Source organism: Chamaea fasciata, unplaced genomic scaffold (assembly GCF_029207755.1).
Source record: "Chamaea fasciata isolate MVZ Bird 193981 ecotype frontalis unplaced genomic scaffold, bChaFas1.0.hap1 SCAF_8, whole genome shotgun sequence".
Lineage (NCBI taxonomy): Eukaryota > Metazoa > Chordata > Aves > Passeriformes > Sylviidae > Chamaea > Chamaea fasciata.
Genome location: NW_027094093.1, coordinates 35482681 through 35497680, shown reverse-complemented (window position 1 = coordinate 35497680; position 15000 = coordinate 35482681). Strand labels below are relative to the sequence as shown.

General features: G+C 39.2%; 1 protein-coding gene across 15 annotated transcripts in view; it reads left to right on the top strand.

Moving 5' to 3' along the window:
• The window catches only part of GTDC1 (glycosyltransferase like domain containing 1), a 172228-nt gene that overhangs the window by 142025 nt on the left and 15203 nt on the right, over positions 1-15000 (top strand). For 13 of the 15 annotated variants that reach the window (XM_066190410.1, XM_066190408.1, XM_066190409.1 and 10 more), the window contains one exon: positions 12275-12384. The exons of the other annotated variants lie outside the window; for them this stretch is intronic. In XM_066190410.1, the coding sequence (XP_066046507.1) occupies positions 12275-12384 (110 nt within the window). The remainder of the gene's footprint in view (positions 1-12274; positions 12385-15000) is intronic. 15 annotated transcript variants of the gene reach the window in all.

Here is a 15000-nt window from a genome sequence, read left to right as displayed (position 1 = left end):
AAGCAAGTGTTGTGCCTTTTGTGATGAGGCAGCTCTTCATCAGTGAGCTGAGCACAAGTCCTTTGCAAGCTGTTAGGGAGAGGAGCCTGGAAAGGGATTGTTAAGAGTATTTTGTATTTATTTTGTACATATATAATGTACATTTTATAGTAGATTATTAATATATAACATATTTATATATATATATATACAAGTATTGAATAGTAACTTGTTCCTCTTGGCAGCACAATGCAAGATATGTGTAAATTGAAATCTCAATTGAAAACTATTTCCTATGGACACACTTGAGAATACAGAGACTTGTATTTTCCTCATGCTGTTGAGTATTTTGGACCAAAGCTTATCCCATCAAGATGCAGGTGTGGCAAGACAGCAAAACAGGAAAGAAATCCACCTAGAAATCACATCTGAATACCCAGAAATGCCATTAGGCTCAACAGGCATCCTCAACATTGTGAACAGCCTGCAGAGAGCAAGTAGATGTGGTGAATAAATAAGGCAGACTGAAGACAGAAATACAAGTGTTTATACAGCGTTAACTAGAAGGTGCCAGATAGGATAAAAGGCTCACAGGATGTAAAATAACAAATTCAAAATGGGAACTTTTTAGCCGTGTCTGAGGAATGTGATCCAGTACTCCCAAGGAAAACAGCACTCACCAGAGCAGTGACACTGATGGCACACGGTGGATGAACCTCTGCCATGAACATGTGGAGAGTTTCATGTAGAAGTTGACACCTTTCTCTCTTGCACATGTGAAAATAGTCTAATTTCACATTCATGCAAGCTGGGGTTAAGTATGGGAGCAGATATTACTCTTTTAGAGTCACAGAATGATTTAGGTTGGGAAAGACCTCTTGAGGATCATCGAGTCCAGCCATTCCCCCAGCTCTGCCTCACCCACCGCTAACCCATGTCCCCCAAGTGCCAGATCCACATGCCTTTTAAATCCCTCCGGGGATGGTGACTCAAACAAATAAAAATTAAGGAAGTTAATGAAATAATCTCAGGTGTTCAGCCTTAAGTGGAAAGACAGTTTGGAAGTGCCCATTCTTTGGTTGTTCATTCAGTGATGCCTAATCTTGAAATGTCTTCCTGCAGCAAGGGGATTTGAAGCACTGAGCCCTTCCAGTGCAAGATGTGTTATTCCTTGATCACTGTTTTTAAGAGCCAGTAGAAAAGTCCAGCATGTGCTGAAGGTGTGAAAGTTCTGCTGTAGGGGAAATCTCAGCATCAATTTCTCCTTCTTTCTTACAGAATGTTTTCTCAAAGGGCTATGAGCAGTTTACAGTCCAGAGGAGCAAACATCTTTAATTTTGATACTGGAAAAAAAAAAGATGCTCTGTGTTACCTTTGCATTCTTCAGCTGAGAAGCCAGATAGAATTTTGAGTAGTTTGTTGTGTTTATAGTACAGAAAGAGCCTTAAGTAAGTTTTCCGAGAGCAATAACGGGGCTTGTGAGCATCTCTTAGTTTCCTTCCTACCTGCTCTCTGTTTGAGATGTGGGTAACTAGAGACTCAGAAATACCATCTTGTAGTCACAAACTAAAAAAAAAAAAACTACAGTTCTGAAAATTTTAAGACAAACACTTCAGTGCTGAGATGGAATGGCAGGAATGAAGTGAGGGCTGTGATATTCACCTGTGAGGCACTGAGACACCACAAGAGGAAACATCCTCAAGTTGTGCCAGGGAAGATTAGGTTGGATATTAGGAAAAAAATCCTCACCCAAAGGGCTGTCAAGCTCTGGCAGAGGCTGCCCAGGGCAGTGGTGGAATCCCCATCCCTGAAGGGATTTAAAATGCATGTGGCTGTGCCCCTTGGGGACATGGGTTAGTGGTGGCTTTGACAGTGCTGGGGGAACAGTTAGACTCAATGGCTTTTGAGGGCTTTTCAGACCTGAATGATTCTGTGATTCTCTCACCTTTTAGCTTTCCAAAAAATCGCATGTTTGCCAGTCTTACAGAAAGATCCACAGAGGACAGTGAAGGTGTTTGGGTTTGAGTGGTGTTTTTTCTGCCCTGGTTTCAATTGCTTGGGCTCCTTATTTATTGTTGAAGCAACATTTGCTCCATTGGCATCAGCAGTGTAGGAAAGGAGAGGGGACCTATCTCAGAAATACAAAGAGCCGAGATATTTTGTGATCTCTTCCCACTCAAATGTATCCTTCAAATCACATTCCCTCAATCAAGGGAAATAATTTCAGTTACCCTGGTCACAGTAGAAAGCAGCCCTCTTTTTGACTGTCTTTTTTCATTAATGTAGATATGTTTCTGAGATGAGGAACGATGTTTCTTCTAATTACGGTTACATGTAGTTAATTTCCTTTTTTTAAAAGCTCAGTGTGAAAGGCAGTTTCCTTTAAAAAGGGAGGGGGGAAGAAAAAAGTGATACAGCTGATGTTCCTGTTGCCTTAGCAACAGATTTATTTATTAGGGTCTGAAATGACATGAGTTAATATACCACATACCTGCTGATCGGCAAACTCTCCTATTTCAGCTCCAGTTGACAATTAAGTCCTGGACAGCTACAGCCAGGGGTTAATGTTACTCATTAGGAGAACTAGGTCATTACTGGGAAATCAAGGCACTTAAGGCAGCATGGATAAAATACAAAATTCAACATCTCAAGGAGTGAGGGGTTTTATGTTAATTAACCTTATTTTCCTTTCATTAAAAAAAAATCTTTCATATATGCATATGACAGTGGATCAATTAATTGGGAAAGGAAAAAAAAAGAAGTAAGCTGTAGTTTACTTTCCTCTCCTAGTTGTCTTCATTTCCTTTGGAAGGGTTTCATTATTTTATGGAAAATTCTTATGTCTATATGATGAGTAAAAAGGGTATTAAAATTAAGAAGGGAATCATCATGGAAATCAGCTTTACCACAAGGGAATGAGCAAATAAAAGCCTTGGAAATGAAAATAAATAAGCTTTGCTAATACCTCACCTAAGGAGCAGAATATAAGCCCATCAGAGCTTGGAGATATTTAGAGGTACTTCTTTGCTTCTTTATTAAGCAGTTACATAGTTATTTGACCTTCAGAAACCGAAACTTTAGAGAACTAATTCAAGTTGTTGGCAAATATTCTATTTACAGGAAGCTGATCAGTGGTGTAGCCCACAGTAACTCCTGCACTTAGTAATTGGCTTCTGATTTCCAGGAAAATTAAATATATTCTCTGAAAGTTTTATTAAGATATCTGAGTGGGAGTTTTAACTTGATAAGTCATAAGTGATTTAATAAAGCTCTCCTGAAAGCCTTTATTTACTAACTTTTTTTCAGGCTTCATTCTGATACTGGAGAACCTAATAGGCTGAAAAAGAATCATATTAAAATAAAACTTTTTTTTTTACTCACTGCTTCCCCAAATACACTTGGTGCTTTCACTTCTACTAAGCACTCTACTTTCTTTTCTGTATTTAAGCTCAGTGGCCCAATTCTGCTTCTTAATGTATTTAGACCAATTTGGTGTAAAGCCTTTTTCCGTTCCCATGAAGTCAAGGTTGAAACAGCAACTTACCTGGGCTGCACATAGCGAGCCATTGTATCAGGTGGGAAGAGCACTGTTCCCTGTGACAAAAGCAGGATTAAAGCCCCATGAGTATTTTTCATCTGCATGGGATGGTTTTACACTCTGATCCACTTATTTTCTTAAATATAATAAAAACGCTGAATAATATTGAGAATCTGCCTGAAATACAACAGAGAGGAACTTTCCTTCAAGTACAGATTGGATTGGATTTGGAACAACATAGTCTTGTGGAAGGCGTCCCTGCCCATGGCAGGGGTGTTGGGATGAGATGAGCTTTAAAATCCCTTCCCACCCAAATCATTCCATGTTTGTGTAATGCTGTGATTCCCTCTGTGCTACCCAGATGCTCACAAGGCAGCCACTTCAGTGCCATCCTCCAGAGCCTGTTACAATAAACGCTTTAGCCACGGTTGAAAAACTGATTTTGGGTTAATGTAAGACTACAACTGCATCACCAGGACGGTTGAAGAATATTTAGGCTTGGAACAGATGCATCACAGATTGCCCTAACAGCTCCAGTAAGATTGGCTCTCCCTTTTCCCACAATGGGGAATTAATTTTATGGGGGATTTGTTTTCCTCCTGTATAGTTTTGAAACCCAGGTCTTTGAGCAGAAGCACATGTGAACAGGTGGGATTGAGGAATCCTCCAAGGCTTTTCCACCTTTACCTCTCAAAGCAATCCTTTTCTACTCCATTCACCTAATTTGGTTTTGGCATTTCAAACCTCATCCTTCTATCTTTGCCAGGCTCAGTTCCCTGGACATCTCCTCACACACAGTCTTGTGTAGCAAATTTGCATCTCGCTCTTCTCTAGTTCCTCAGCCTTTCTCAGTCTCCATCACTTCACTCCTTGTCTCTGCAAGGAACCTTCTACAACATATCCAAGATACAGTTTGCAGTTTTACTAAGTAATTTTGTGTTTGTGCTTCTTTTTTTCTTCTTGCTCTTCATATCCTCTGTAAAACTCTGAACAGGATTTTTCTAGAAGATTATAGTCCAAAATAAGTCTCAGTTTGGGGAAATATCATAGACAAGGACAGAAGAGGTTTTGTAATACAAAATTCCCAGCAAACTTAGCAAATGGTGCCACCAGCCCCCTTTGTAAGTCACAGCATCCTGTACCAAAGTATGGGAATAACCTTCAAGACATAAAAATCAAATATTTCATAAGCAAGAGATCTAATATTCCTCCTTATTTTCACCAGTAATAGGAGGGTTATGTTTCTTCCATCAAAGATATTTTTAATTAGTTTCCTCTTCTTACCACACCGCAACTGTTCAAGTCTGTTCTCTTTGCCTTCTTTCTCCTCCCTGCTTTCCTTTTTTTCCAGATTTTCATGCTCTTTTCCCCCTCCTGTGTCCTTTAATTGCTGTTTTTTCTCAGCTGTGTTTGTGCAAACCTGACTCAATGCACTGAGTTGATTCCTCATTCTGAAAGCAGTGAGATTTGGAGTTACTTTAATCTTGTTGAATAATGAGTTTCAAGCCTTGGTGCCAAGAAAGTTCCTGGTTGGAAGCTTCTTCCTTGGAGATCCCAAAAGGATGAGTTATCTCTGGTACCTGAGCTAATTTCTCTCAGGGCATTACTCAGTAAAGAGCAGGATGTACTTTTTGACCCAAGCAGGGCATCTGGTGGAGTTTTAAGTAGCTTGGTTGTGTGAATCCATCATGGAAATTAGAGAGAGGCCACAGAGTCTTGTATGGTGGGATCACCATTCCCAGGAAAATCTGTGGTAATGTAGTTTTTATGTAGTAATTTATATATAAATTTATATTTATGGACATTTTCTGTTCTTTCAAGGAACAGTTAGTAGACTGTTGTCCACTTATTACCATATTCATAACCATCTTATGATTGCCATGACATGACGTTTTTACAGTATTTTATAGTTGAATTGCAATAGGATATGTTGTGTATGTTTATGAGGGCTGTCGGGGTCACTCAGATATTTTATGACCTCCCAACAACACAAAAACCTTTTACTATGTTACCTTTGGAACACTGAAGGAAGGTTTTTTGTTTTGTGGGGTTTTTGTTTTGTTTTGTGTTTGGTTTTTGTTTTTTTTTAATAAACCCTTTGGGGTAGTCCATAGCACTTGCAGGGTTTTGTTGCAAATTGAAATAAAGGGGTTTTGTTTTTGTTTTAATCTGAATCCTCTACTTGGGAACAGCCAGACTGGCCAAGCTGGAGTGAAAGAAATGAAAGGCACTGGAATGAAAGTGCATTGATTTTTACACCAAGGTAACTGAGACCAAATGGTGGTCTTTGTCTTTAAAGCTTAATCTCCCTTTAGGAAATAAGCAGGAGGCTCCATGACTGATGCTGATCCTTAGGTTTCTTTGGTTAGGGGACGTGCAATATTTTATTTTGAGTTTTTTTTCATGAGTTGTGAGGGGAGAAGAAGAATCTAAACAATAAACTCCCAAGGTTCTTTCTTGTTTCCTTTTTTATGAATCTCTTGTAGATAACAGGAGATAGGAGAAAATGCTTTTCCAGCGTAAAGCAAAATGCCACCTATTTTTCTCAGGCCAGCAATTTGAACAAATCAGAGGGTAAAATACACACTCCTCACTGTAAATACGTCATGGGCTCTAATAGAAAATAAAACACTTTATTTGCGAGTACTGTTTGGCTGCTTTTTTCCTCTCCGGTGCCATTTTTTTAATTCCTTGGCTTGCAGAGGTGTTCTGAAAGCACAGGCAAGGATCAGGACCCTTTTTTTTTTTCTTTTTGCTTGTTGGACCTACAAATTGCCAGCTAAAATTTATTTTGTAGGGTCCTTTTTTCACGCAGAAACATTTTCTTCTACTTGACTCCATTTTCTGTGAACTGAGGGGGTATTAAATATTGTGGTAACTTTTGATGCTGATGATGCCAGACAATGTTTAGAGGCACAATTACAGCAAAGACATTTTGTAGAGCAGATCAGCTGAAAAAGAAAACTCACTGGACTTAACTACATATTTACGGTCTACCTCAACCTCATCTTGAAAATGTAAAAAAGTTGGAAAAATACTGTGATAAATTGAATAAATAGAAAGCAATTAACTTTTTCTTCATGTTTGCATTTTTGTAGTTAATTCTTTTTTCCCTGTTTCTTTTCTAATTGCACTTTCCTGGCAGTAACATTTCCTTTTTTGCAGTTATCATGAACATTGTTACCAGAATTTGGTATTGGAATTTTAAAATTTTTTTTGTCCCTTTTTTTTCCTCTCATAATCTTAACATAGAAAATGTGTATTAAAGTCATTTGATTTAGGAAAGTCTTCTGTCCTCTGTGAAAATAATTACTGGAATGTATTACATTTCATGTATTGAATAGGCTTGTAACATGAGTCCTCTTCTTTGAGAAGAATATTATTCTCCTAAAGTATTTACTGACTGTGATTCTCACCATATTTCTGTAAATGAAAGCTCTTTCAAGACCATATCTTGCACATGGGGAAACCTGGGCAGAGCTGTCTTGTGGGAAATCAGTGTCAGGAAAAGACCAGAATTCTGAAATTCTCTGTTTCGAAGGTCAGGTTTATCTTTTGTGGCCACACTTCTACTTTCTAACATTATTTGTTTATAATAAACCTGTATTCAGATTTTTCTGAGCTCAAGATTTAATGTGAAATATCAGAGTGTAATATAGTGCATACTATAATGGAGGGGAAAAAATCCCTGATACTGTTCTTTAGCTTAGGTTTGGATGTTGTGGAGCCTTGGTTTTAGTTCTGTAGGGTGTGTGTAGGTTTTCTATTTACCCTTATTTATCCTTTTCCTCCTTGTGTTTGGATACGCCGTACTTTTTTTAGTTTTCACCAGGAATATCTTTTTATATTTTATTTTCTCTTCTTGTGTTTTTTTTTACTCTTTGAATTGCTTTGCCCAGTACCTCTGCCTTGTTTGATGCCAGACTTGCTCCTCTTTACTTCTCTTTCCCAAAACAGAAGGATCAATGTCATCTACATCAAGGTCTGTGTCTTGGAGACCTCATCTCCTTTGTTTTTAATTATTGATTCTGTGCTCATGGACTTGCCCAGCCCCTCACACGTTCCCTGTGCTCTGCTCCAGCCATGCCTTTTCCTGGCTGATGTCCCCTGTCCCCTGCTCTTCTCCCAGGATGTTTTTTGGCTCACCAGTCCTTGATCTCCATGATTGCTGCCCAGCTTCATCAATAATGAGTGATTCTTCAGTGGCCTACTTAAACAGCTATTTTCTAGCAATCATTTTAGGGAAGTAGAAACCCATCTTTTACCTCTTGCTATACATCCTAACAAATTTTTATAAGTACAAAATTAAAGTGCTGCTTCAATTTTGGAGGATTTTGTGCCATTTCCCACCTTATCCCATCTGACATGAAGGTGATTTTGGGGAATGGGGAAGCAGAAGGAGCTGCAGCCAGTGTGAATTCCTTGGATTTAAGGCACTGTACAAGTGAAATATTACTACGTGCCCACACAATTTGGGATTCTCTCCCACTGAAAATCTCCCGTGCTAAATGTCCTAAAATTAAGATTGCTTTTAGCTGGGCTTAATTGTAACCCTTTCAGAATGTGTGGCACCTTAATGATGGGGCTCAATGGTCTTCAAAGTCCTTCCCAGCCCAAATGATTCTGTCATTCACAGAGGTGTCACTACGGGGTTGTGGCTTTCACAAGCATTACATGGCATTTATGGAGTATTTTCTCAAATATTAAGACTTTTTCCCCTGGTTTTGCACTTTTTTTTTTAAACTGATAAATGCATTAACCCCAGCTTATAATATATTTTTTAATAAACTGCATTTATTTTCTCCCTTTGAGCAAGTCCTTCTGCTTTTCCACAACTCTTCCACTTTCTAATTGCATTGCTAGATGTGCCTTCCTCCAAATCCTAAATAACTGTCATTATCACCATGTAGGATTAGTTTACATATACTTAAAAAATTAAAGTCAGAGAAGACCATATGGGTCTCTTACTGGATTTCACCCAAATTCAAGAGATGAATATTCATTGAATAATGTAAAGGGCCAAATTCTGCTATTTCTTCTTCTTCTTTTCTTTTTTTTTTTCTTTTTAATAATGTGTTTTCCATCACTGGTCAGGGATGTGGGTGAGAATAACTCCAGTTTAGGTGGTCTCCATGTACTCTGCTTCCCCCAGCAATGGGTAAAGCTCGAGGGCTCAGGCTGAATTCCCAAAACCCCTGAAGAGCAGAAGGGTGCTTTGGAGAATGTTGCCATTGATTGTATAGAGGAGCATCATCATAGTGCTATGAGGTTGCTTTTTAAAATCACTTTAGGCTGAAAAGTGGGATGTCAAGTCATCAATTAATCCTGACAGCATCCTTCTGTGGTGAAAAAATAATAATGTCACACCCATTTTATGAGCAGAAAATCTTAAGGCAGAGATAATAACGGAGGCTCAGTAGTGGTGCTGCTGCTCCCACCACACTCCCATTCCCTGTTCAAGGACACTTCTCGAAGTTTTATATCAGATTACAAAGGGAAGTTACTAAATCAGGATGAACCCTGGGCCACATCCCCCTACCCACATCACTAAACCTTGGCCAGTTCCTCAGAGAGACTTCAGATGTCTCTCTTAAATTGTGGGTTAGAGTCAAGAATAAAAAATCCTGGATAAAAATGAGAGCTGTGTAGTATGTGAGTATGGAGATTGAATGTCTCCGAGGCAGGGCTCTCAAATCTGAGGGTAGCTGTGATCTCTGTGCCTGTTTTGTGGCATTACAGCTGTAGTTTGGTCATTCTGATGTTTTCATGTTCTTAGGATGAAATTTAGAGCATCTTCAGACCATGCCCAGCTCTTATTTTTTCCTTTACCAGATGCATATCAAATCAAGTGTAAATACAAAAGCATTTCAAATACCTCAACTAAACAACAAAGCCAGACCCTGGAGTCACATTAGTTTGATTTTTCTCCAAACATAATATCTTAAAAGAAGTTTGCATTTTAATATCAGGCTTTTTTACTGTTTTGCAGTTCTTCTTCAGGAAATGGAGTATATATAATTAATACTGTTTAATAAAGCTCAAAAATGCAACAGATGCAGCCAAAAGTGCACATCATTTTGAGCAGATCTTTACAGAACAGACATTCCATATTGTGTTCATCTTTTTCCACGATCACTGCTATGGCAATCTGGTGTGTTTAGCAGTTGTTGCTGAGTAAGGCAGACTGGATTGTATATGATTTTCTCCATGTCAGCCAAGAAACAGAGCTCTCTCCTTTTTGATGCAACAAAGAGGTGGTCTTGTACTATTTATTTGTTTCTACCAGGAGCAGATAATACCTTCAGTATCCTGCAAGAATAATAATACACTGCAGTCTGTAGATGCATGGGCCAGGAGGTTTCTGGAGGTCTTTAAAGAAAATAAAATGTTTGTGGTGTGGAGAAGTCACAGGAACTGATAAAATCACTTAAGATGTGCTCCCAAATAGAAAAGCTACAAGATTCACAAAATGTGTCATTAAAATCTGGGAGTGTCACCTAAAAGGGAAATGTTTTTTTAGTGGGGGTGGAAGAAGGTTCACCTACAGCCGAAAACCCACAAGAGAGGCTCCAGTGCAGAGGAAACGTTTCCCCTTTCAGCATTCCTTCTGGGTGCCAAATTTTCCTTCTGTTCTTCCCCACCTATTAAACAAAGCTGCAACTTCCAATTCCTATCAGTTTTCCTAAATATGTGCAGCTTATGTGGCTTCGCCGAGCTGTAAGGCTCCATGTTCTCCTGCCAGCTCCTTGACAATGTGGCTCCAACAGCATCCTCCACTTTTGGCTGCCTCTGGGACCCCTGGTCTCTTCTGGAAAGCGAGAGGGAAAGCATATCCTTTGCTGGAAGGACTTTTTGTGACTGAGAAGCTGATAGCCGGGCTGTGAAGAGCTTGGAAAGATCCCTGTCAGCGTCGTGGCTGTCGAGTCTGCCGGCTCCACGCGCGGGGACGCGCTGGTCCGCCGGCATGAGCTGAGCCAGGGTGGGCTCGTGGCATCCCTCACAGAGCACCCACAGCAGCCTGTCCAGGGGAAACTGAGGCTCAGGGGAAATCCTGTCATGAATTACACCAACTCCCAGCATCGTAGGAGTTTTCCTTGCAAGCATTCGTGATGGTTTCTTCCAGCCAAATCGGAATCCGTGCAATCCCGTGTTGGCTCTTTGAGCTGGGCATTTGGAGGGAGCTCAATACTGGCAAAAGTTTCTGCACAGAAGTTACCTACCAGAAACAGGTGGCTTTTTTAAGCGTGAGGATGCAGCAAACTAATAGTCAAAGATCTGGGATCTTTGCAACTGGGAGAAATCCATCCTCCAAACCAGTGCTTGCATCCACTTGGGTTACTAGAATTGCTGTGGAAACTCCTGGTTCACAGATGTGAAACAAATTACGAGACTTAGGCAGTTGCATTCCTCCTTATTACTGGGAACAAAACAAATTGGAGGGATGGAGGACTTCTTAAAGCTATTATTGTCTGGCTTTATTTTAAGAAAATGTGTCTAATTCTGAAAACTCCACAATTCCTGGAGGTTTCTCAACCTAGGGAAGTCACATTAATTATAAGATTAATTTATTTTAATTCCCTGAACTAAAAATATTGACTGAATGAGAAATTAACACGTGTAGAGCTGCAGATGTCATTTGGCTTCAGATTTCCTGAATGATATAATTATTAATCTTTCATATAGTAGTGTGAGAGACCTACAGATTTCATTCTGCAAAATTATTCTGTGAAGAAAGACACCAGGACAGCTGAGATATAGATTTTTCCCTTAATACAGGAAGGAAAATGGTGGAATTTTCTAAATAATAAATAAATCCAAAATATTTTAAAGGCATATGGTGCACATCTGTTGAAATACAGTAATTTAAAGCAGAGTAATTAAATGCAAGATATAGTATTCACCTTGGAGTGAGGAAATTATCTCATTCCACTTTTAGTATAACTTAAGGAATTTGGGAATTTTAAATCATTTGAGATACCTTTTGAACTTTTCGTTTTGTGCTAGGAAAGAAGATAGATCGGAAAATTGGGGGAATAATTTATTTTCAGATACCCTAACTTGTGTTTCATGTCATTGAATGTCATACCCATAAAAACCTTCAATATTATCTTCAAGTGAAATTATAAATAAGTTTCTTATAACCTGTTTTAATTTCCAGTTAACTCCTTAAAAATCTAAAGGTAGAAAATGCCTTGTGGTAGTTTATTCCTTTCTTTACCTAAAGCACTGAATGGATCATAGGCTTTTAATGAGTATAGCATGGATTCCTAAAATTCCGTTTTAAGAAATCCTGCAGGTTTCGGAGAAGGGGTTTTTTTAACCTGTTTCTCCTAAAAAAAAAAAAAATAATAAAAAAAAAGGACTTGTAATGGAAGTCATATACATATTTTTGGACAGAGAAAAAAACAAACTCAAAACTTTTTTTTTTTTCCCTACCCATTTTTTTAAACTAATTTTGCCTTCAGGTAGGTGCTCAGTCTTTCTCGCTTTCAAAGCTGATAATTTGAAGAGTAAATGCGTTGTTTGAGGACAGGGAAGAGAGAGAGAAGAATCTGGTGAAACTGAGTTTTGACCCCAAGTGCGGTGTTGAGGAATATGTTCAGCCATGTGGGAGAAGCAAATAGGGAAATTATTTGAATAAATTTGGTCCCCAGAAGTGCAATTCTATATGAATAGTATTCTGATAAATAAAAAACCTCCCATAATTTCACAGCTAAATGTAAACAGTAAATTGAGATAAATTCTGTTTGTTTTAAGGGAACATGACAAAGATCCTGAAACTTTCTTTAAAGTCTTGATGAAGCTGAAAGAGCATGATCTGCCTTTTCATGTGTCCGTCCTCAGAGAGACTTTCAGTGAAATTCCAGGTACCTTTCCTTTTTTTCTTTAAAGTTATCATAAACCAGATACTTCCAGAAGTAGGTTTTTTTGTTTTGTTTTGTTTTGGGTTTTTTTGTTTGTTTGTTTTTGGTTTTGGTTTTGTTTTGGTTTGTTTTTTGTTTTTTTTTTTTCTTAAAGAATGTGTTTAAAATTTTCTTAGTTTTGAAACTAAATGATACTGGTACATTGTAAAATTAAAACTGAAATTATTGAAGAGAGTAAGTGTTTTTTATTTGGCAGAGCAAGACCTTATTTATGACTTGTGGTTCAGTAACACTTCTGTATTTATTTAAATAGAGAGATAGGTGTGGGTGATTGGACGGTTCAGATAGGAAGCAAAATCTTTCAGGTCAAGGTCACTCATCTGAAATCCAGACTGAGATTTTAGCAGGTGAAAACACTTAGTTCCCTCTCAAATGTGAGGTTAAGGACTGCTCTGGAGAGTTTCTGGTTTGTATCTGGCATGAAAGTGTCATTAATCTTTAATATTTTTATACCACTCTCTTTGACAGTCCTTCTGTTTCTTGGCTTCTGCAGAACCACAACTCAGTGAACAGTTTCACCTGTCTGGAAAATAAATAGATTTTCTTCAGGCACACAGCTTTGTGCGTGAGATATTATGGCAATAAAGAGAATAATCAAATCCTGTGCTGGGTGCACTTGTAATAAATTAAACCTTTTAAAAATGTACATTGATGACAAGCAAGTGTTGAAATATCCAATGTTTTAGCTCGTATGTATTTTCTTGTTTAGTGTAGACTTGCATCCCTCGGCCTCATCAGTCTGTAAAAATAGACTGGGGATTAGTTTATTTGTCAGTTCTGTCATATCTGTTGCCTGCTGGACTGGTGATATTTCAATTGATTTAGTTTTGATTTTGCCGTTTTTAAGACACCAAGAAGTTGATCTGATCCAAATAACTTTTGGGTCCCCAACTGAGACACAGCTGGGTTGGAAAAAGAGGCAATAATTCAGTAGCAGGAAATTCTTTGTGTTTTCTGTCCACTTCCTTTTTAGACAGTTTTCTGAAAGCCTGTTCTTCCAGGCAAGCCTTATCACAGATCCCAAGGCAACGTTGCTTTCCAGACTGAGCACACCAGATTTCTTAGAAGGAGAAATTTCTAAGGAATATGTGACAGATAGGAATATACGATGGTGCGCTGCGGGAACAGATTCTATTGACACTCATTTTGGATGTTGTTACATATCTCATTTGTGGCTTCAGTACTTATGAATAATGTAGATCATCCTAAATTTATGCCAGTATATCAAATCTATATGCCGCACCTCTTGTCTTGTCAACTCATTCATCCTCGTGTATAAATAGAGCCTATAGAAGGGGCAGCGCAGTGAAATGTGTCTCATCACCATGGATCTGATAGGGCCATACTTATACAAATGACATATGCAGGTCATTGCTAACAAGCACCAATAAAACCTGTTGCACACTCTTTATTGAAAATCTAGTTAGGAGGGTTTTTGCAGGTTCTTTTTTTTTTTTTTTTTTTTTTTTTAATAAATTGTTGGCACTGCGTTTCCACTCCCTCCAATTATGGGACCAAATTCCCTTGTTATTATAAATGTCACGTTTACAGTCGTTGGTGACAGAAAAAGTGGATAACACATTTCATAATTCGGCAACCATTCATGTAGTTGAAACACTCATTTTTCAATAGCTTGCTGGTTCGAAGCACACAGAAAATATCCAGTAGGAAGTTAGGAAATCAGTGCTGCTAAAGCTTGGCTCTAGACTCTAAAGGAGTGAAGAGTTACGACTTAAGGGTTTAGACAACTGTGCTGTGGAGGGGCAGATCCTCCCCAGGGGAAGAGAGTGAAGATCTCCGTGACTGGCTCTTGTTTGGGATTTGTCAGCAGTGAGGAGGGAAGGCTGGCAGTGTCCCAGTGATAACCAGAAGTTGCTCCTTATGAGTGAAGTTGTTGTGTCTATCTCATCTTTGATCATCACACACGTTGTACGAGCATCATTTCAGTTGGAGATTTCAGGCCATTTCCTGTCGTTGGTGCTCCCCTGTCCTGGGGTACGAGCTGCACTTTTCATGTGGTTTTACGGTCCGTCAAATTTTGGGCAGATAGTGATTAGCAGGGAGTGTGTGGGAGAGGCTGTCACAGACATCTGAGCCCAGTAGCAAGAACCAGTATCTCTGTCCTTACCCTAATGCTGCCCCAAACAACCTGCTGCCCTCCAGCCATCCCAACCATCATTACTCTTCCACCTCTGAGCTGTGGAACACTCAGACTTTCCTCAGAGCCTTGACTGTACTCCCTCCAGCTTTTTCACCACCCCTCCATCCAGTCTGCTTGTTTCCACCCTGCCTGCCAGCACATCTTCGGTCTTTCCCGTACTCTCCATCTGGTTCCTTTCTGTGTTGCTTCTTCCTTTCCCAGCCCAGTGCTCTCCTCCTTTCTTCCAGACATCCTGAAAGCACCCGCATGGAGACTGCTGGGTTTGCTCCACAGGGCTCTGCAGCAAAAGGTGTGATTAAGGACAAGGGGCCAGCTCCCATCCCAGGAGTGGAGAAGTGACACAGCTGCTCTGAGCACCACTTCATTTAAGGCTTAACAATCTAACGAGAATTAAGCGA